This window comes from Lacerta agilis, chromosome 11, assembly GCF_009819535.1.
Source record: "Lacerta agilis isolate rLacAgi1 chromosome 11, rLacAgi1.pri, whole genome shotgun sequence".
Taxonomy (NCBI): domain Eukaryota; kingdom Metazoa; phylum Chordata; class Lepidosauria; order Squamata; family Lacertidae; genus Lacerta; species Lacerta agilis.
This window is the reverse complement of record NC_046322.1, coordinates 53,928,829-53,950,177: the sequence shown is the minus strand read 5'-3', so window position 1 is coordinate 53,950,177 and position 21,349 is coordinate 53,928,829. Positions and strand designations below refer to the sequence as shown.

The 21,349-nt window shown below is 39.4% G+C and overlaps 1 protein-coding gene across 3 annotated transcripts in view; it reads right to left on the bottom strand.

Moving 5' to 3' along the window:
• Positions 1 to 21,349, bottom strand: part of FANCC (FA complementation group C) — a 54,753-nt gene that overhangs the window by 6,702 nt on the left and 26,702 nt on the right. For all 3 annotated transcript variants that reach the window (XM_033164241.1, XM_033164242.1, XM_033164243.1), the window contains 8 exons: positions 16,442 to 16,561; positions 15,635 to 15,699; positions 13,875 to 14,036; positions 11,132 to 11,288; positions 5,352 to 5,404; positions 3,522 to 3,621; positions 946 to 1,021; positions 704 to 785 (listed from right to left, as the gene is read on the bottom strand). In XM_033164241.1, coding sequence (XP_033020132.1) covers positions 704 to 785; positions 946 to 1,021; positions 3,522 to 3,621; positions 5,352 to 5,404; positions 11,132 to 11,288; positions 13,875 to 14,036; positions 15,635 to 15,699; positions 16,442 to 16,561 — 815 coding nt within the window. The remainder of the gene's footprint in view (positions 1 to 703; positions 786 to 945; positions 1,022 to 3,521; positions 3,622 to 5,351; positions 5,405 to 11,131; positions 11,289 to 13,874; positions 14,037 to 15,634; positions 15,700 to 16,441; positions 16,562 to 21,349) is intronic.

Below are 21,349 nucleotides of genomic sequence, written 5' to 3'. Positions count from 1 at the left end.
AAATGCACACTAAAAGACTGACAAAATTTTATGAGGACATCTTAACTCCCCCATCCCCTACAAACCAGAACCAATACAAAAAAATAGCAAACCGAGAACTAGAAAATGAGCAATTGAAAAATCATCACTAAGGAACAGCCTATCTCAGAAATCATTTCCTTCCCATGATCCTGGTCAAGGATTTTGCTCACCTTCTGAGCCCAATCTTGCTGTCGTTACACTCAAGAAAATCTGGCTTGCAGCAATGAGAGATTATGGTGCAAACCTCCCATTCCTGCTTTGGCTAAACTCATTTTGTTTTGGCCTCACCCGCTACCCAAAAGATTAGCCACCAGGGAATGCAGTTCTTGGGCTGAAAAGGGTTCGCCACTCATGGTTCCATGCAGACAGACAGCTCCACCTGCTGTCTTTTTGAGCACAGAAGATGCTACCCCACTGAACTAAATGGGAAGCCCTTGTAGACAAGAGTGCTCTAAGACAGCAATATACCGGTATGAATGGTCTGGGCTACTAATGCCTTCCCATTTGTTTAATTTCAAGCTTGCCTTCTTGTTGTTGTTGTTTTTTAAACCAATCCAGTAATAAATCAAAACTAAAGGGAATGAAATTTAAACCATCAAGCTATCCCATGCCAATGGCATTCCCAAAATAAAAGAAAAGGGGGGGGGAGCCAAAAAAAGAAACCATTGCTACTGTTGCTTACCCAGTGCACTTTGCTTCTACTGCTGCTTTGAGCATTTCTGCAATGTGGGTCAAGTGTTGATGCAAACCAGTAGCTGGCAAGTCTAAAAGATAAATATTAACAGGAGCCATTTGAAGTGAAAACCAAAATATGCACTATTTTGTATTAGAGAAAATTCTTAACGAACTAGCGGTTTTGTAATACATCAATCTCAAAAATAAACACAGCTGGTAATATGGAAAGCACTTCATAGCTGATCTTACCTGAGGGATGTTTAAGCAAAGCCATCACAAGTGAATGAGGATTATGAGGAAAGTAGGCCTTCAGTGGAAACTTAAACTAAAACAAAGTCAATAAAAGTATCACTTATGGACTAGTTCTTAAAACTTGCCCCATCAGAAAATATGCAAATACAGCACAAAACATGTTATTCGTATTGAAGGAAAAGAACCCCACAGATTGCATTCTTACAATGCCACAAACCTCACGACTTTGCTCAAAGTCTTCCTAGCCAACTTTTAAAAAATCCTTTCCATGTCAACATAGAACTGGAGAGTTGTAAGGGGTTATCTAGAGGAAACAAACCATGATCCAAAGTTGAGAGTTGTACTTGATCCAGAGATCATTATTTGTTTTGCATCAGTAACCCAAGAGCAAACCTTCCCTGGTTTGTCTTGGTTTACTTCCCAGAGTAAGCTGGGAGGAATGGAAAGAAATGCACAATAAACTATGGTTTATGGCAGGCTTCGGCAAGTTATCTGGCCATGGGCTGGATCAAGCCCATGGAGAGCATCCATGGGCCGGACATGCACAGCGCGATGCTGGAAATCACGTCTGTGCATACCCAGACACTGAAAATTGCGCCAGCGCAGATGCAATTTTTGGTGTCTGGACATGCGCAGACGCGATTTCCGTCATCAGTCGGCAAGTCCCCGCGCCAAGCTGCTTTAGCGCGGCGGGCTTGCTGAGCAGGCGGCTTGGTTGGTGGGAGGCTCGTGGGCCAGTAAAAACGGCCTCCGTGGCCGCATCCGGCCCATGGGCCGGAGGTTACCAACCTCTGGTTTATGGCTAACCAAGATGTGTGAATGCAGCACACATGTAGATAGAGTAAGTCTGGCTTTGTAGCATTTTTTTGTGAGAGTTTTTCTGTAATATTACTATCTGAACTTCCTGAACGTATCTGCCCACAACAATTACATATGGTTACAAGACTAACATGTGGTACCCACAAGGCTGAATGAACAAAACAACATTTTGTTTCTAGCAGAAGTTATCATATATTTTATATCCATATTCACATATCTTTGGAGAAATTCTGAGTGTTTTGCAGTCATCCTCTACATTAAGGATTTGTGCGGATCTCAAGACATGTACAGTTAAAGAGCTACAAGCACTCCTGCCTGCATACCAAATCAACACCCAAGTATTTTTCTTCTCTAATAAAGAGTGAAAATGAAATCTCGTGCAAACAACATATAGAAGATTTAGTTAATGTTTTTAAAAAGAGCTAACAACAAAGCACACAAACAACCTCTACAGCATAGTTGGCTCCTAGCTATTTGAAGGGTGTGTGGGATCTTAGATTACGTTCTCCACTCAGTCGTCCCCGCAACCCTTAGGCTGCAAATGTGCTGCTGCCATAGAAATAAAGCTGCATAAAATTAATGGGAGTGGCCACCTGTACATATTAACTGAGACAGCTGCAATTTTCAACCATAATTTATACCTTTTGAAATTAAAGAGGGACTTAATCACAATCCTACTTAGTCAATTACTGTACTAGTTCCAGTAAGATCCATCCTTTCACTAACTAACAGCTCCCCCAATGAAATTTAAAAGTCACAATGCAGTACAGTGGTACCTCGGGTTAAGAACTTAATTCATTCTGGAGGTCCGTTCTTAATCTGAAACTGTTCTTAACCTGAGCAGCACTTAGCTAATGGGGCCTCCTGCTGCCGCCGCACGATTTCTGTTCTCATCCTGAAGCAAAGTTCTTAACCCGAGGTACTACTTCTGGGCTAGCGGAGTCTGTAACCCGAAGCGTCTGTAACCCGAGGTACCACTGTATTTGGTTCTCTGAAAGGGGAAACAACTCATATGAGAGTAAAACCTGAAAAGATTATGTGGCCCCAAACTAAAGCATCAGACTATCAAGCATGGATAAGTCACACCTCAGGTTACTTCGGGTTTCAGCACATGCGCAGAAGCACTAAATTGCATCGCGTGCATGCACAGACGCGATGCTGCAGGATATGAACGCTGTGGGTTACAGACGTGCCTGTCACGGATTACGTCCGCAACCCAAGCATCCACTGTACTTTGGTTGCCTAAAGGAAAATGAAGTAATCCTAATGGTACCAGAAGTACAAAACTATAGGGAAGAATCAGACGTTACATGAAGGTGTATAGTTTTTCTAGGTTTAAATCTAGAATATTATTCATTAATATTGTTGTGAGACTGTGTGTTTGTGAGAAAAGAGAGATCATTAACTAGTAGACATCCCTATGAGGCGGAAAGGCACACTAGATTCATGATATAGTACAGAAATAAAAAGCATAGTTTTGTCAAATGGACAGTTTATTATAACTTTTACAAGTATATAATCTACAATTGTGAAAATAATTTGTGGATTAAGCCCCCTCCCCCTAAAAAACCTCTTACATTAGATGCCATTTAAGACATCTCAGATTTATCTTGGCATTCATTTACTTACAGCAGCAAGGCACTATTCACTCATTGTGTTCTTTTAGCACTTTGCAACATAAATTGTTCTTTTTGACCTACATTTTGAAGCATCTTGTTTAAAAAAATAATGATGAAAAATGGATTCAAACTAACCTGCTTATATTCTTGTGGGTATGCTTGAACAAAGCACTGTGTAAATACCTGCATTACGGTCATTACTTCTGGTGCTCCATCAGTTTCCAGCAGTGCATTCCTGAGCAGCAAAAAGTTTAAGTATGACAGGTCAGATTATGAGTGTGCCAATCATGAAACCATTAATTGAGAGAAGGTAAAAACAAATGAGAGCATTCTTCCCATGCCTTGGGCTGTGGTCTTAAACCTATCTAGCTGTTATGCAAACCTGGGAAATAAAAACACTAACTTCACTTTGCTTCTTTTTTAAAAAAAGAACATACAAATACCATTCTGCAATATAATTGCTGTTATTACAAATCCAATGTCAATCTACAATTGTTTTACCTTGTTTTGGCAACTGCAAACCCTCCAGCTACAACTGTAAACACAGTACAGTATCTAGTTGCTCTGTTTCTTACATATAAAATCTCATACTAGAGTTTGCTCTGGAAGCAGGGACGTGAAAGGAAGAAATGGCACAGCTATTGTTTGGTGGCATCAAACCTCTGAGCTCATCCCCTAGCTCCTGTTAAACATGTTTCCATCTTCCCTAATCCTCATTCTCCCAACTCTTCAGCATATCTGTTTTTGCTGTCATATTAATACTGTTGATGTGCAACAGGCATTTTGTATGTGGATTATGATTTATTTGTGTGCACTAGGGCATTTCCGTTCTCATTCCCCCATCTTGATTTGTAAGTGGTTCATTCTTTTAAAGTTTCCTTGGAGAAAGCTTGGGCAACCTTCCAACATTCATCATAAGCTTTGAAAGAACTTGTCTGATGTCTCTGCTAGCTCTCCTCACCTGGTCTCCAGAGGTGAGAGCTCACCCTTAGTTCCCATGCTTCCAGTCTGCAGTGCCTGCACGCTCAGTGTCCACCGCCAAGGAGAACTCTGCATAATGGTTTTGTTTTTAAAAATCTTCCTTCTAAGGCATTAGGAATTTCCCCAAATTCCTATCAACAATGGAGGTTCTGAGCATCTCATAAGTTCTAACTGCAGATAAAAACAACAGAAACCTAGGACAAGCTCTCCTGCTGCCAGTCTTTGCTGCTACAGGTTTCCTTCCCCATCCTGCAGCTTAATATGTCCAGAAAATAGGGAGAGGAGAGGAATGGGAAGCAGAAAACTCTAGAACTGATGGAGGGTTACACCACATGCAAATCCAAAACAGGTAAGTAAATAGTCTTGCTGGAAATGGCTCAGTGATTTCTGAATTGTTGGGTGGGGGAAGAGTTCGCTTTTAGCACGTCCATATTTAGCAAGGGATTTGCTCCTAAAGCTCCCTGTCTTTGAGTCACTCCCAGCCTTTTAGAGGAGGAAAACCAGAAAAACTTTTTTTTCTGGTTTCCCACCTTTAAAAAATAGGTGCGTCTTATGGTCCGAAAAATACAGTAGTTTCCATAGGCGGATAAATTTCAAAAACCAGTATCTTCGTGGCATGTAGTGGAGTCAAACAATTAAACAAAAATGGATTCCATTATACTTGGACTTGCGTGGGGTGGGGGCTGCTATGATAAAATGTGTATGTAAGTACCTCAAGCACAGGCTGTTTTTTCTACTATCAGTTATACAACATCCTGCATTTAATTCTTTGCCTTGAATAGCCAGCAGTGGAACTAAGCTGTGTATGTTCTCTGGATCAGATTCTCAATATTAAGAAATTCTTCATAATTATGTGAATGCTATCACAAGATGCACCATATTTAAAATATGGGGACGCTGGGACATTCTAATGCAGTTCTATATTGTTTACTGATTTGGGATGGATACACAAAACCCTTCCACATAAATTGTATGTTATCTTACTTGAAAATTTCATCTATAGTTCTGAAGACTGCCGGATGACATGCAGCTTGGTGCTGTTGCAAATAACATAAGAACAAATAAGATAGTTTAGACAAAGCTTGTATCATAAACTCAACACAAAGCAACAAGACAAACAACAGCTGATCACCAAAGCATGTAACTCTAATATAGTTCTCGACAGATTGGAGCTGATAGTCCAAAACAACAGCAGGGCACCAGGTTGGAGAAGGCTATCTTAGTCCAATAAAAATAATCTCCTATGATGCAGTGACTTCAGGGGAATGACTGAGAGTAACAGAGAGCAAGTGAGGATGGTTTATTATAATAAAAATATGGAAACAAGAAATTAATGATGAGAGCCTGGTTGTTTTCAAGATACTGAAATTAGTAAAAAATAAAAATAAAAAATAAAAGATGCGTAACTTCTAGAGACCATGATGCAATCCACTACTTTTCCCCCCCAAAAGGAGGAGAGAATCCAGTAGGGTCACAATTTATATTACTGTTAATATGTTAAAAAGTTAAAGGGGGGGCACACAACCCTTTCCAAGCCTGTTGTGTTAATCACCTAGTCTTTGAATTTCCAAGGATAATGGTTTAAACTTTCTAGCTTCATGAAACACTTGACCCATTAATTTACCTTCTATGGAACCCTTGCATGTTGCTGAGCATTCTGAGTGTACACTTTATTCTTGTGGGCTATCGTACAGGACTTGGCAGAATGGGGAAGAAGCATTTTTCAGCAAATTCCCCTCCCTCCTGCACCCCCTCTTTCCTAACCCTTAACCAGAATTCTGCTCTGGAAGGCTAAAGCAAATTGAAAGGGGGCTTAGTAAGAGTATTAATTGACCTAAGCTGATCATGGCCTGGCCATACATTTCCATGAGTCTATTCCAAGCAATGTGGCCCCATACTTGTGGGTGGGTGTTATCAAACCTTCAACAGGTATAAAAGTTTCCCCAAAGTACCACTGATTTTCCCAGGGTTCATTTTTCATATCCATTATAGATTTGAATGTCTATTTCAAAGGTCTATGTAACCAAATTCACAGGAGGCAAGTAATTATTTGAAATGATGCTGTCATGAGGCTTGTTTTGGGTGTTTAACAATATGATTTAGTAAAAGTCCTGTATCAATAATTTGGTCATTAGCTAAAGACTATTTCATCTGAGATTTATCAGTGACTGTGAGAGGTTATGTTTAACCTTTACTATTACTCTCAAAGTTAAAAATTAATGAATATCAGCATTCAAAATATACTAATATTTACAACACACAAATTCACCTGATTGATGCAAAGTCCACTTTCTTATACATTTTTCTTTTTTAAAGAAAATCAGCCACAGGATAAAAAGATGGGTTAATGGCTTTCCAGACATTTTTTCTGACTAGCTGCCCCAACTTGGAGCACTGAGCAAACAGAAATTGTTCCACCCAACTTCCATGTTGGGAAAGCTCCACTCCAAGTGCTCAAAGCACAAACTCAAAGCAAATATTCATGTAGCCAAGCCAACTACACAGGGGAAAATATTTTTAGGAAGTATAGATCTCACAAAGCATAAAGGCGGAAATGAGAAGAGAACTGTTAGTCTAAACATCTTCTCATATGTCACTATCATATTGAAAAGATTACATGGCACCTCATTTTCATGTTGTACTCCAGTGTTTTGCCATATAGTTGCATTTAAGTTATCATATTAAATGTGTGCCACCTAGTGTTCATGACTATTCACAGCTGGCTTTATCACATATTTGTTTAAAAAACAAAAACAAAACCAATTTACAGATTGTTGAAGAACTGTTTTTTCCAAATTCCTTTTGAAAGTGAATTGGGTGATATATGTTAAAATGACAAAATGTAGGCAGGAGGTGTAGTGCCTTTCTTGCACAGAGTAACTGCTACTAGACTGCTTAGTTTCACATATTTGTGCAATCTGGAGGCTGGTGCTTTTCATATTATTAAGATTAACACCACTATCTTTTTTAACCATACCATAGAATCTTATTTACTAGACAACCTTTAACACTTCCTTAACTTTAGCAATGGTCCTGCATTTAAAATGCCGATTCCGTAATAAAATGTTACACTGTAGAGTGCTGCCATTCAGGATTCTAGCCACTCCTTTTCTCCCCCCCCCCCCAATAGTCAATTATCATTGTGTGGTCACTGAACATCCTCAGTACTTGTGGAATGGTTTTGTGGTTTCCCCCCACTTTTTCAAATCTTGTGGCTCCCCCAAGCCTGCTGATAGCTCCTTTGTGGGGGTGGATGGTCCACATGCAGATCGGCAATCGGAGAACTGAGACTGGTAATAAAAGTGGGGCCCTGCAATGAAATGTTGCACTGTGGGTTGCTTCTGTTCAGGATCCTAACCATTCCATTAACACATCCCCTATCCCATTTTTCCATTCTCCTTCACAAGTATGTTTCATGTCCACTGAGCATGCTCAGTTGTGACAGCTGCCCTCTTACACATGGGTGGTTAGTTTGACTATGCAAGTGCCAAAGTGAACTATGTAAGTTCAAATTCCTTTTCAACTGTGAAGTTCTCAAACTAATCTACCTCATAAAGTTGCTGTGAAGCTAAAATACCAGGCTTTGCAGGACACAAACAACTTAATAAGTAAGCTTGATCATGGCCATGTGTAATTTTAGTTTGCAGAGACTGCAATATCAAATGCATTTTGGAACCAGTCAAGAATTCTATGTAAGATTAACTAACAGCTTGGTTTAGCTAGCAATAAATTGATGTCACGTGGACTTTTTTGTTTCAGTCGTGCACTGCAGTATCACCTGCACTGATTTTTTTATATTCTACAACTTTCTGTTGAAGTTAAGCTTAGCTGACGTTTAGTCTCAAACACTGATTGTGTTCTATTTTAAATGTTACAGCGAATGTTTACATGCTCAAAGGGTTCTTAATAGAAGACAGAAAATCTCTTAAGCAATACACAGTGTGAGTGGAATCTAAATAAAAAGCTGTCAACTGAAAGAATTTGACAAAATCTGCACAAAGTGAAATGTGACTTTATTTAAACTAGCCTAAGAGCATCAGAAATTGGCAGGTGCTTTTCCTTGTCAATGCCCCTACCTCTATCTGAACTCATCTTTTTACATGGGTAGCCAGCAAAGGGCAGAAAATAAAGCCTTGTGCTACACCAGGTTGTAGTGCATATTTAGCCAGTGAGCTATAAAGGCTTTTGTTCTCCACTTCCCTAGTACCCATTGTGAAGGCACACTCATACTGCTGTCAGCTCAACTCCGCACCAAACACTGAGGTCACAGGAAAGGAGAAGGACCAAGTGTTCCCCTTACCGATGGTGGCACCTCCTCCAGAACTCTGAGGCAGAGAGATGTCTTCCCACATCTTTCAGTCCTGTAACGAAGCCACTACTGTCACAGCAGCTGCCACCACTTTAGTTCAGTGCAGACAGCATACAGGACAAGTGTGTTCACCAGTTTCTATTTAGCAATAGTAGCAGCTTCAACTAAAGATTCCAAGATGAGAGGCCAGGGAGAGATCCCTACCCCGAACTGGTTACTTTACATTAACTTTTGTTGAAATAGCAGCTCCCATCAGAAAGCCGGGGCACTTTGTCCACTTCTGTAGCAACACAACAAAACAGCAAAAGTCTCATATTTGTCAACTCCCAAAATCCACAAGATTGGCCATTTGTGAATGTTGTTTTCCTCACAGTTGTGGAGCAATAAATTATCTTGGGGAAGGGTGAACACCTTGGGATAAGTTTCAGATCTCTTGACACCAAAGAGGCAAAGATATCAAGACTGAAAAACAAAATCACATCAAATCGAAAGCTGGGAACAGACTGTGTTCCAAAAGCAGTTGCTCAGCTGAACTTAACTGGTGGATTGAGCTAAAAGTCCATCCCAGCAGATATATACCCATGTGTGGGCCACAGCCTCCAGTTTCTCATGCTATTATGCAAACAATTTTCATGCTGTTGCAAGTTGCACAAGCATTGCCTGCTGGTGTTACTGAACAGAGTTAGCCACAGAAGACCAGTGAGTCCAGCAGAATGCTTTGGCATTCATGAGAAAATCACTTTGGTGATACCTGTGGCTGGGCATCAGTGCAAAGAGACTGCAACATCCATACAACTAATTTTTGACAATACCTGTAACTGTTTTCCCCCCCCCCTTGCAGTTCACACAAGATATTTGCCTGATTATTTTGGTATGTTTTATGCACACACCTTTAACCATCTGGAAAAAGAACTAGTGTTACCTACTTCTGAAAAGCAAAACAGTATTTATAGAGGACATTTCACTATGTGCAACCTGTATGACACTTATCTTTTGTTTTTATACTTCCTAGTAACTATAGAATTTCCATTACCAATTTCATTTTTCCCCAAGGGATGGAAACACAAGTAACAGCACACCACATAAACTAGAAGTTACTAGACCATCACACTTTAATTACATTTGGAGCCCTAATATAACAGTGTTGAGTATCATATTTCTTCCATAATAAAGCACAGCAGTCTTCCACTACCAAGACTAAACTTTAAAAGTTGCTGCTCTGTATACTGCTCGATGCTGAATTCTACAAGATCCTGATATATAACATTGTCCTACATCATTCAGGCAAAGCCCTACTGAAGATACATTCGTGATTGCATTAGAAATATTATCAATTACTGTCCTGGTTGATTATTTATTTAAAATAATTGTAACTTAAAAATAACAGGCTTATCTCTGGGATTATTTCTTTGGTTCTTAAATGTCAATCCAAAATTATGCCTACAGACTGGAACTGTACAGACTTCCTTTTCGCTTGAAGCAGTTTCATGGCAGGCTTATAATGTGAAACCAAGGACAAAAGCACTTGGAATTGCAAAAATCTTTTGCCTGGTTATGAAACTGAAGTAGTTCTTCCTACTAGATGGGTGGGAAGGTAACTTGGAGGGGAGGCATATAATGTTGAGAAACAAAAAGAATCCTTGCTTCCAAACCGCTCTCTCTTCCTACCCATCTTTAACTGGCTGCTCTCGATGATAGGGGCCCATCCCTCAGCACCAAACAACCCTAATTACGGCCCAATTAGTAGCCTTTTTTTTTTTGACAGATGCATTCACAATCAGTGTTAGCCAACAATAATATTGTGTTGTTAAAATGTATAACAGGAAGTCAACTCATTAATAGGACTCCATTAACTGAAAACAGAGATGTTATATATACCTTTGTTAGCCCTGAAAATATTTCAATGAAAAAATGAAAATCACACCCTTTTTTCTTAGTAATACAGTGGTACCTCGGGTTAAGTATGCTTCAGGTTAAGTACGCTTCAGGTTAAGAACTCCGCTTAAGAACAGAAATCATGCTCTGGCAGGTTAAGTACGCTTCAGGTTAAGATCGGACCTCCGGAACGAATTAAGTACTTAACCCAAGGTACCACTGTAATACTGCACTCTCAGATTAAAACCTTAAAGCCATGGATCATTATGCTATTTACTCTTCTACTTATTGCTAGGACTATATGGCCAAGTTGGCACTTAACTCTAAACCATGGTTAATGTAAACCAAGGTTTAGAAACTACCACCAAAGTATGGTTTATGAGTGTGGTTTATTCACGGTCAAGCTGAACAAATAAACCATGACTTAGTACTGCATATGAACAAAACCTACAAGTACCACTTGGACTGCTTGCTCCTGAATATACTTATATTGTGTATTTTAGAAATATTTAAAGGACCTTTGGTACAACAGGAACAGCAAAATCTTAATAATTTTCTAATGCCAGTACATCCCACTTACCAATAAGGAAGATTTTATAAGACATTCCATCTCTTCCAGTGAACTTGGCTGAGTTGAGATTAGATTTTCAAGATTCTGCAGCACTGCTTTCTCCAGACCAGGCAGATGGCGAAGCCACAACTGCAACACAGCAGATTCAGGCAAGAAAATCTTTTTTCTGTATTGGAAAAATAAATAAAATGTTCATCTCAGCCTCACTAGTTTACCTTCTATGAAACAGATGTATTGTGACTGGCAATGCCCACCTCAGTAGCCATGCTGTGCCATAACAACCCTGCTACATCAGCCAAGACCATATCTGGTCCAGCATTCTGGCTACAATGGCTTACCAGATGCCTATAGGAAACCCACAAACAGGACATGGGGGCAATAAAGCCATGGTTCATGCCCAAAAAAAATTGCAATAGTGATGGCCAACAAGCCAGTCTCAAATTTCCAAATGGGCACAGAAGGTTGGGAACCCCTGCTCTAAGTTTCCAGTGAGACTTTCTCCTCCTCCATTTTAATCTTGGAGTCCACATTCCTGGCCACAAAACTGCCCACCTTCCTTTAAAAAGAACATAAAATCATATGCAAGTCCAGAATTTCCTTTTTCATTGCTCTTTCATAATTGTTTCCAGTTGCTGTGCTAACTGAAGCAAGCTGGAATTAGAATAATTACAAAACAGTAAGAATAATTAGCAACTTTCTTCATTTTATGAACAATTTCCAACTTACTGCATGCACACTATGCCCATGACCAGAAACATTGTTCTGTTGTAAAGATGGGTGCCCATGTGAACTTTTTCTATGATTTATTTCTGTAGATCATGGCATTAGTGAAGTTGGCATAATTTATTATAAAACATTCCTCTGAATGAACTATTTTAACCCTTGTACTGGTCCATATCTTAAATATGACCTGGAGGGCATGAGCAAATATTATGATCTCTGAATACCTAAAATAAAGATCAGCACACGAATCCTGTGTTACCAGCAAAGTTTAACTATCACCTCTTATAGGAAAAAATGGAGTTTTGCAAAGAAAATGGAACCTTCTTTGAAAAATAAAATCCCCCTTTTCACTCTACACTCTCAAGGACCAGCCTCACACTTCAATGGATCATGGAACAAGAAAGGGAAGAGAGTGACACTATAGACTTGTACGTATAGTATATTGACGGGGAGAACCTAACTCTCAAACAAAATCATTTATTTAGGTTCTGCTTACTTCAGGACAGGTATACCCCTTCTCTGCCCTTTCTCACATCACTTTATTGTGGGTACTGTGGCAAACAATCACACTCACTCTCCAGGCTTTTGGAGTTAGAATATCTTATTACTCTCAAGATCAAGGTGGTATGCTGTGTGACTTGCTGCCTACTTATATTGTAACTTTGCTGTCTAAAAGCAGCAGCCATACAGCGGATGCTCGGGTTGCAAATGTAAGTGCGGGAGGCGCGTTCGCAACCCGCAGCGCCACGTCTGCACACGCACGGGTTGCGATTTGCTGCTTCTGCGCATGCGCAAAGCGCCGAACCCGGAAGTAACTCGCTCCAGTACTTCTGGGTTCGGCGCTTTCTTATCCCGTGACGAGAGCAACCCGCAGTGAACACAACCTGAGGTATGACTGTATATTGTTACTCTTATTTCAAGTAATAATCCAATCAGATGTGTGAACATTTTGTGGGCAGAAGGTCAAGGATAGGGAACATAGCCGTAGTGGACACACATTTAACCTAGTTTATGGTTCCTAAACCTCTTAGGAGTGTGTGTAGGGATACATAAGGGTTCTGCTGTGCACCTTGTAACATTGCTTAGTTAAACTTGGATGTGATTAGGGTGGGAAATGAGGGTGTGGTGGCTTGTCACTTTTCATTATATTATCTCTAGTTATAAGATCTCACCTTTAAGTTATTTCAGACAGGACCCCCACCTTCAGTGCATATTGAAGGTGCCGGCTTTTCTTATTCCTTTAATCTCTGCTGGCACCATTTCATTCTATATATTACCTTATTTACCAATTATCACACAGTACCTAAGTTTAAGCTAAGGATCTAATAGATCAGGAGAGTTAAATTTAAAAGTTAAGTATGATTTATTAATATTTGTAATAGCAGATAATAGGATTATTAGCATGCTACATGATAAATAATACTTTGGTTGCTATCTCCCTTGCATTAGTTCTCTTCCGTATTCTAAACCAGTAGCCAGTCGCCCTTATCTTCTCCCCTCACAGGCTTTTTTCAGATGACTTAACCTAAATTCTTCCTTCTGGTCAGTGGCTCACTGCTTCTTGTGGACAACTGTGAACAGGTAACAATCTGACTTTCACACTTCTAGGAAATGTTGCTGCTGTCTCCCACTACCTGCAGACCTTCTCAGTTTCAGATTGATTTCGGCCCATGGTCCCATAGAATTAAGTAATGTGATCACTAAGAGAAACCATCCATAAGGAGAACATGCTCTTCCTGATCCACAAAATGCAATTCATGAGCAGAAATAAATTTGTTCACCTGTATCAACCATACAGGAGACACAAAAGCCTGTCAAAGAGGGTAAGATCAAACAGCAGCCAGACATTCTGTGAGCCTATGTACACTCCTAGATGGAAGCATGTATATTAGCTACACAGAGGTGCTATGGAATGAATACCGGTATATGCTGTTCCAATACGGTAGGTATCAGAAGAATCAAACATGAAATTTCAACAGATGGTTAATTTCAATGAAAGGGGAACTGGGGTGTTTTCTAGGCTACTTACCGTAACACAGCCTCATTCACTGCTTCTAAAAATTCAGCATGGAGGACCTCTTGTGATCTGTCTCCATGATAGCTAAGAAGGGCTTCCAGCAGTGGCATTACATCAGGCAAAGTAATAAGAGGTATACAGAGAAGGGATATGGATTTTACTCGAGAAGACATACTGGAGAAACAAAATAAGGTTTCTTTTGTAGGATGAAACTGTTATATTTTACTTTTCTAAAACATTAAACACAGAGAACTAGAACAAATACCTACTTATAGCTAAAAGGAAGACATTTTATCCTAAGGACTGGCAAAATAAATAAATATAATATAATATAAATAAATATTTACAGTGGTACCTCGGGGGGGGTTGAACTTAATATTTTTACTCCATTTTTTTTTTTTTTTTTTTAAGAAACTTAATTCGTTCTGGAGGTCTGTTCTTAACCTGAAACCGTTCTTAACCTGAGGTACCACTTTAGCTAATGGGGCCTCCCGCTGCTGCCACACCTCTGCCACTGCGGGATTTCTGTTCTCATCCTGAAGCAAAGTTCTTAACCCGAGGTACTATTTCTGGGTTAAGTGGAGTCTGTAACCCGAAACGTCTGTAACCCGAGGTACCACTGTATTTGAAATGCAGCTCCATTCACAACACATTACATACCTCAACTACATTCATATGTTCAGGCAGGGTGCACTCTTGCTCTGACAACAATAAACATTTGGACTTGTATAGAACAATGCTCAAGAGAACACCAGAGACATATTACCCATGACAGAGCTTTCAGCAGATTCACAGTGAAATCCTAACTCAACAGAAATTTTGCTATTGACTGACATCAGGTGTGCAGCTGAAAGAAACATGAACTTTCTCTGGCTCTTTTCCATGATTCTGTGATTTGGTGCACAATGCAATCTAATTTCCATGGTTTCCAAGTGGACAGACAAAAACTGTAAAAACAAGTCTCCAAGCAATAGGAGTATAGTTTCAGTAATGGAGATTAATGGAGAAATGCTTTGCGTTATTGGAGTAGTAAAATCTACATTTAAAGAAAACAAAGCTCATACAAATCTGCAAGAATATATACAAGATGAGCTGCTGCATGACTTAGCTGCAGTGGGGAGCAGTAAAGTGCTGTACCTGGAGCAGAACATTGCCTGCATGGCTATGGCTTGATATGGGAACAGGTAACATTGTTTGAGCTGTGAGGAACGTGAAATTAAATATGCAAAGACAGCCGGTCTGCTGCTGCCACTTGAGGCAGAACTGGTACTGGTTGTGTGAAGTGCTTTTCATCAACTGCCGAACTATGACCCTATCTGAGATAATCTGGTTGCAGTGATCTATCTATGCTTTGGTAAACTCAGTATTAGATTACTGCAATGTGCTTTACCTTGGGTTGCCTTTGTAGACAGTTCAGTAACTAAATACTGCAGAAGGTGGTCCCCCAATTGCTCATAGGCTCAAGTGAAGATTATCATGAAACACTGATTGGGGGAGTTGCAGTTGAATCATGTGATATACTGATGGATGATGCAATGTTCAATTAGTTGTACATATGTCTGTGATTTTAGCTGGGAGAAAGGCACTGTTGCAGTGCAGGTTGAGGATTCACTGTGCGCTGTTTTGCTAAGTAATATACTTACCACAAAAAATGTTTAAGAACAGTTTGAAACACATATTTAATGTTTTTCCCATTATAAGTGCTTTTCCACATAGAAAGAACATTCATTCTAGTCATCTATATACTAAAATCACAGAAAGATAATACTAACCTTTGTTGTCTGTTAACTCCATTAAACTGATTTCTACTGAGTTCTGTCACTAATGATAAGACCACCTGTTTAATAAAGTTAATCACATGTTACAAAGAAAGACACATTGCAGTGAAGGTTGCATCAGTAATATTTCTCATAGTATTATGATGTGTCAAGATTTGGTATTGTATCAACTGGAATGTTATTAATGAAAAATTAATAAAAAGTATTTACAAAAAAGTATTTTCTTGTTGTTATGATTTGCATCTCCAAGTGAATTAATAATCTGTACTTTTTGTGACCTATGGTCTTGACCATAAATCAAGAACTGAAAAGAAACCATGGGTGGAATTTATTTGTTTTATTTTAAAAACTTATATTACACCTAACTCTTCAAGGAGACTGAAGGTGGCTAACAAGTTGTCCCTCTAGGCAGGTGAGTTTGAGAAGTGCTAAGAACTTTCCCCCTTCTCACTGTCCCTGTACTCTCTTGCAAGGTGGGAAAATGGTTATCAGACATCCTTGACAAATAAACTCTAGCTAAGAAGCTGTTAAGTGGCTGACTTTCTCTTAATATTGTGTGATTTCTTATACCATGTTCCTCCATCTCTCAAGCTTCTATGGTAACGTAATGTGTCAATTGGCTTAGAGAATGGCTCTGAACTAACACACTAAATTTACAAAGGCATTTTGCATAATTCTGAAGCACTCCATGAAGGCAAAGATGAAAAGGGGCACTTGCCAATAGTTGCCATGGCAAGCATGGTAAGCACATTTGTAGGCTCCTGGTACAATCGACCATGCTTGTAGCTAAAGGTTACTCACATTTTCAATTAATTTAGAATAGTAATCTGCAGACGTGAACCCAAGGGTTGAAATAAAGTTGTTGATATCAGTGTCATGATTTCTCAGTCCAGAAAATGAAAGCAAGTGGCACAATGAACCCTTGAGGAAAAGTCAACAGAAGAGAGACATATCTGATTAAAAACTAAGCAATTTCTGTTATTGTCATAGGCAGCAGGAAAGCAAATGCATTGATTACAGGCTATATATAACTTGAATTCAATTCAACATCTGTACCTTCAACACTAAGTTATGGAACCTACAGAGGAGGCAATGAATCCAAAACATTTTATCTCAAATAGGGAGGATGTCTATTAAAAAGAAGAATAATTAAAAGAAACAAATGGAAATTAGCAAGTGTCAAATCCTTTCATGAATCTTGGGAATGTATATAAAATTACATAATGAATGCTCAGATAAAATATTTATCACACATTTGAAAGGGCCCAAACTGAAAAATATGCCAACATGATTTAAATGGCAGAATCAAATGGGCTATAAGAAACACAAAGCCTGAGGGGCAGTGTATGGGGAGATTATGGTACGCTAATACTATGTCCGTGGGCTGCTATTCCAGCCCCATTGAGGAGATTCTCCTGCTGTTCTATAGTCACAGCTTTCCCCTTCTAGGGACATGGTCAAGTTCCACACACTTATCATTTGCACGGCATTATTGAGTGACATAACTCTGAGATGCATCATCCTATGGATATGTGTAGACTATGAAGAGCCTTAAAGGTTGTGGGGAAAGGTCTTCCCCAATAGGACTTGAACAGCCACAGACTTTGTGAATGATGTGTGCTGCACATCCCCTCTGGAATCTGCATCTGATAGGCCCAAACCCAGAGAGTTTGAGAGCTCCTCTTAGGTACTCAGACCTCTTGTCTCTTGCATTGTGACTTAAATAGAAATGCTCTGGCAACCCTTTACAACAGGAGTCAGCAACCTTTTTCAGCCTTGGGCTGGTCCACCGTCCCTCAGACAATGTGTTGGGCCAGACTATATTTTGAAGGGGGGAAATGAACGAATTCCTATGCCCCACAAATAACCAGAGATGTATTTTAAATAAAAGCACACATTGAACTCATGTAAAAACACCAGGCAGGCCCCACAAATAACCCAGAGATGCATTTTAAATAAAAGGACACATTCTACTCATGTAAAAACACGCTGATTCCCGGACCATCTGCGGGCCAGATTGAGAAGGTGATTGGGCCTTAGGTGGCCTACCCCTGCTTTACAAAGTTCCCTCTTCCTTGCAAAGTTAGATTTGGTTCTTCAAAATTACAAGATCCTAGAATAGGCTGTGATCCTGCACAAGCTTCTTTACGGTGATTTATTACAGGCCACACCGGAAACACAATGTCTGCATGTGTTCTTCAAGCACAGTGCCTCCCATAATTCTGTATGAAGTAGATCAAGGCTGTGACATATTACACATTCTAGATCTGACTCCATAACTAGGATAGTAATATGAACCCAGGGGTATCCATGTATAAATTATTTTTAATTGTGTGTGTGTGTGTGTGTGTGTGTGTATTTGAAGTGAATTGTTCAATGAGTCATATATATTTTTAAACACATGCAGTTTTGTTACACAGCGTGATAAAATGGAATACATAAAATTATATAGGAAGAAATATAGCTTCCAAAAAGTAGAACCCCAAAGCCTTTCTTTCTTTCTTTTTTACTGTTCCAGAGCACAGGTTGAACAGACAAAATAAATACAGTAGATCTACTGTAAAAAAAGAAAGAACACAAAGTATTTGTTCTACCCACAGTTTGCAGAAAGAAAACTGTTATACTGCCATCTAGTGGCTTAAATGTTAAAACAGGAAATAGTGCTTTGGATTTAAAGCAAGACTGATCATTATAGTGGCCAAACTTCAAACAAAGAAACAAACACAAACCAATATATTTTTATGTTTTGTTCTAATTTCAGTCATTAGTCTTCTATAATTGCTTTGAAGGTGCAGATCAGCTCTAATTTTTAAAAAAATGTTAGCGTTTTCTAGCCCAATTCAAGTCTGCACAAATTGTTCTTCAGCCACTACGTAGAATGTAGAGTACCATACTAATTCCAATGGCTTGGTCTAACTGCTAGCCATCAAAAGGCCATTAAACAGGACCCTCCTGTCCACCATCAAACCCAATGAGAACTCAATTTCTATCTAGACCTTCACTTATTGGTAGAACACATGCTTTGCACAGAAAAACGTCTTATGTTCAATCCCTGACTCCAGACAGGGCTGGAAAACACTCCTTTCTGAAATCCTAGAATTCTTATTGCTGATCAGTGCACACAATAAAGAATAGGCTCACAACAATGCTCACAACAATGCTATCTATGGATAACATGAAACCTTTCTCTTCCCTCACATTTTCTGGTTGTTTCTAAGTGCTTTGGAAATCAAAGGCAGATAAATAAAATATTTCATTTCCTTTTCATTTATTATGCTCATGTTCCAGCTTGTCAATACAGTCGTACCTTGGTTCTCGAACAGAATGCGTTCCAGGAATCCATTTGACTTCCGGAACTGTTCAAAAACCAAGACGCAGTTTCCAATGGGCTGCAGGAATGTCCTGCAGCCCACTGGAAGCCGCGGAAGCCACGCCGGACATTCGGCTTCTGAAAATCATTCGAAAACCGGAACACTCACTTCCGGTTTTTGATTGGGAGCCAAAACGTACGAGTTCCAAGGCATTCGGCAACCAAGGTATAACTGTATCCTTCTTAAATTGTGGTGCCCAGAATGACACAGTACTGACCAAGGCAGAATAGAGAGCAACTATGACTTCCCTTGATCAGGACACTATACTTCTGTTGATGCAGCCTAAAATAGCATTAGCTCTCTTTTTTTTTTTTTTTTTTGCTGCTGTATCACACTGCTGACTTATGGTAAACTCTAGTCTACTAAGACCCCTGGGCCATTCCATGAAAAATGAGCCTGATAAGAATGCTAGATGAGCGCTGGACTTTGGTGAGGAAGATTCCAAACGTGCAGTCTAACAATTTTTAAAAAAGCTAAAGACAAAAGAAGTTTATTTTATGGACCTTCTTTTCAAAAGTCCACCCACGTAGTCTTCACAGAAGTGTTCAAGTTAAAAGTTTTCTGATGACTGTCCCACCCGTAACAGCATTTTTTCCTTAATTTTGTATCGAGGCGCTCAATGGTTTCAGGCAGAGAGTGTGTGCATCAGCTGCTGCCTAATCTTTTTAACTGAAATTGAACCTAGACCTTCTGCATGCAAAGTGCTCTACCACTGGGCTACAGTCTCTGCCAATCTTGCACTTTTCTGTTACACAAAGAATCTTGCTATTTTCAGTCATGTCCAAAGTAGATCTCTCAAATTAGAGCATTCACATCCCAAAGACCACTCTGAAAAAAGGTGAGTCATTTGCATTTCCTGTTTTTCCTCCTTGTCAGTAACCCTATTAATTCACTAGTTTAATTCACATTTACTTTCACCAACTTCCTGAAAAAGCAAGATTAAAGCACGCATTTCTGAGGTCTTTAAGACACTAAAATCTACCAGTTCTTAACTTTCTTCTTGAAATGTTTAGAACCTCTTAAATTTACTGCTGCGTTTCTGCCTCTTTTCCTTTAAATCCTGCTTACATGATTCTGTGTCCCCCATGCCATTTAAATGAAATTAGTAACAATTCCCAAACACTGGTATTTGGAAAAATCCATTTCACTACAAAACAAACAGAAACCTAGAGAATTATAGTGGTTCAAGTAACTGAGAAGGAAGCCTGCTCACTTGCAGACTGTCTCAACACCCTCTGTTTATATAGCCTATTCCATGAGCAGGATGCTGACATAATACAGCTTACTGATTTTCCACACTCTGATCCAATCATAACAAAGTCTGCAGATCCTAATTTTGCTTACAAGACCTCTTCCATGCTTATTCATTAGTCCATTGGGGGGAGGGAATGTAAAATCAGTTTTCTACTAACCAAAATACATTAAATAATACAGTTTCAGAATACAGCTTGCACTACACAATTATATTTCCACTAAATATTAAGGTCCTAACAATAAACTTAACAAGAATTTATTATCAGCATGTATGCTGATACAACCAGAACATTAGGTATTGTTTCCTGATATACAAAAACGAATCAAAGAGGCAAATACAGATATTATCCATTTGAAATCCTTTGAAAGCACATAATTAAAAATGCTGAACTCTTGGATTTTACTCTCTACTGCCTTGCAGGGTATCTTTGGGAGAAGAAAAGGCTAAGGAGTAAACCCTACACAAATCTGGAGTGGAGTCCCTAATATGACTGGATGGTGCATTGTACACCTCTTTCTGACAACTCCTGAAGCCAAGCTAGTGCCAAATGTATTGTTCTGCTTTCCTTCGGACCACATCAAGATGGGGGTTTGGTGTCTGCACAGCCCAAGACCTCTATACACACTTTCATCCATTCCAACCAATGGCAGGGGTTGTAGGATGACGAAAATTGTATTCTAACAACATAAAGTTTCTCATCCCTCATGTACACAATGAGAAACCAAGGAGGAAGATTCTTTATCAGAGGAAGACCATCTATGTATCCAACTCCAAGTCTACAAGTCACATGAACTAACCTAACACACACACACACACACACCAATCCAAGGATCATCTAGTCCAACCCCCTGTAATGCAGGAATCACAGCTAAATAATCCTTGACAGAAGGCCATCCAACTTCTGTTTAAAAATCTCAAATGAAAGGAATATAGTGTCCCAATCAAGGGAAGTTATAGTACCACTCCATTTTGCCTTGGTCAGACAACACCTAGAATACTGTGTCCAGTTCTGGGCCCCACAAATTAATAATGCCCAAGCCACTCTGAGTGGCTTCCAAGACATAAAAAATATAATAAAACATA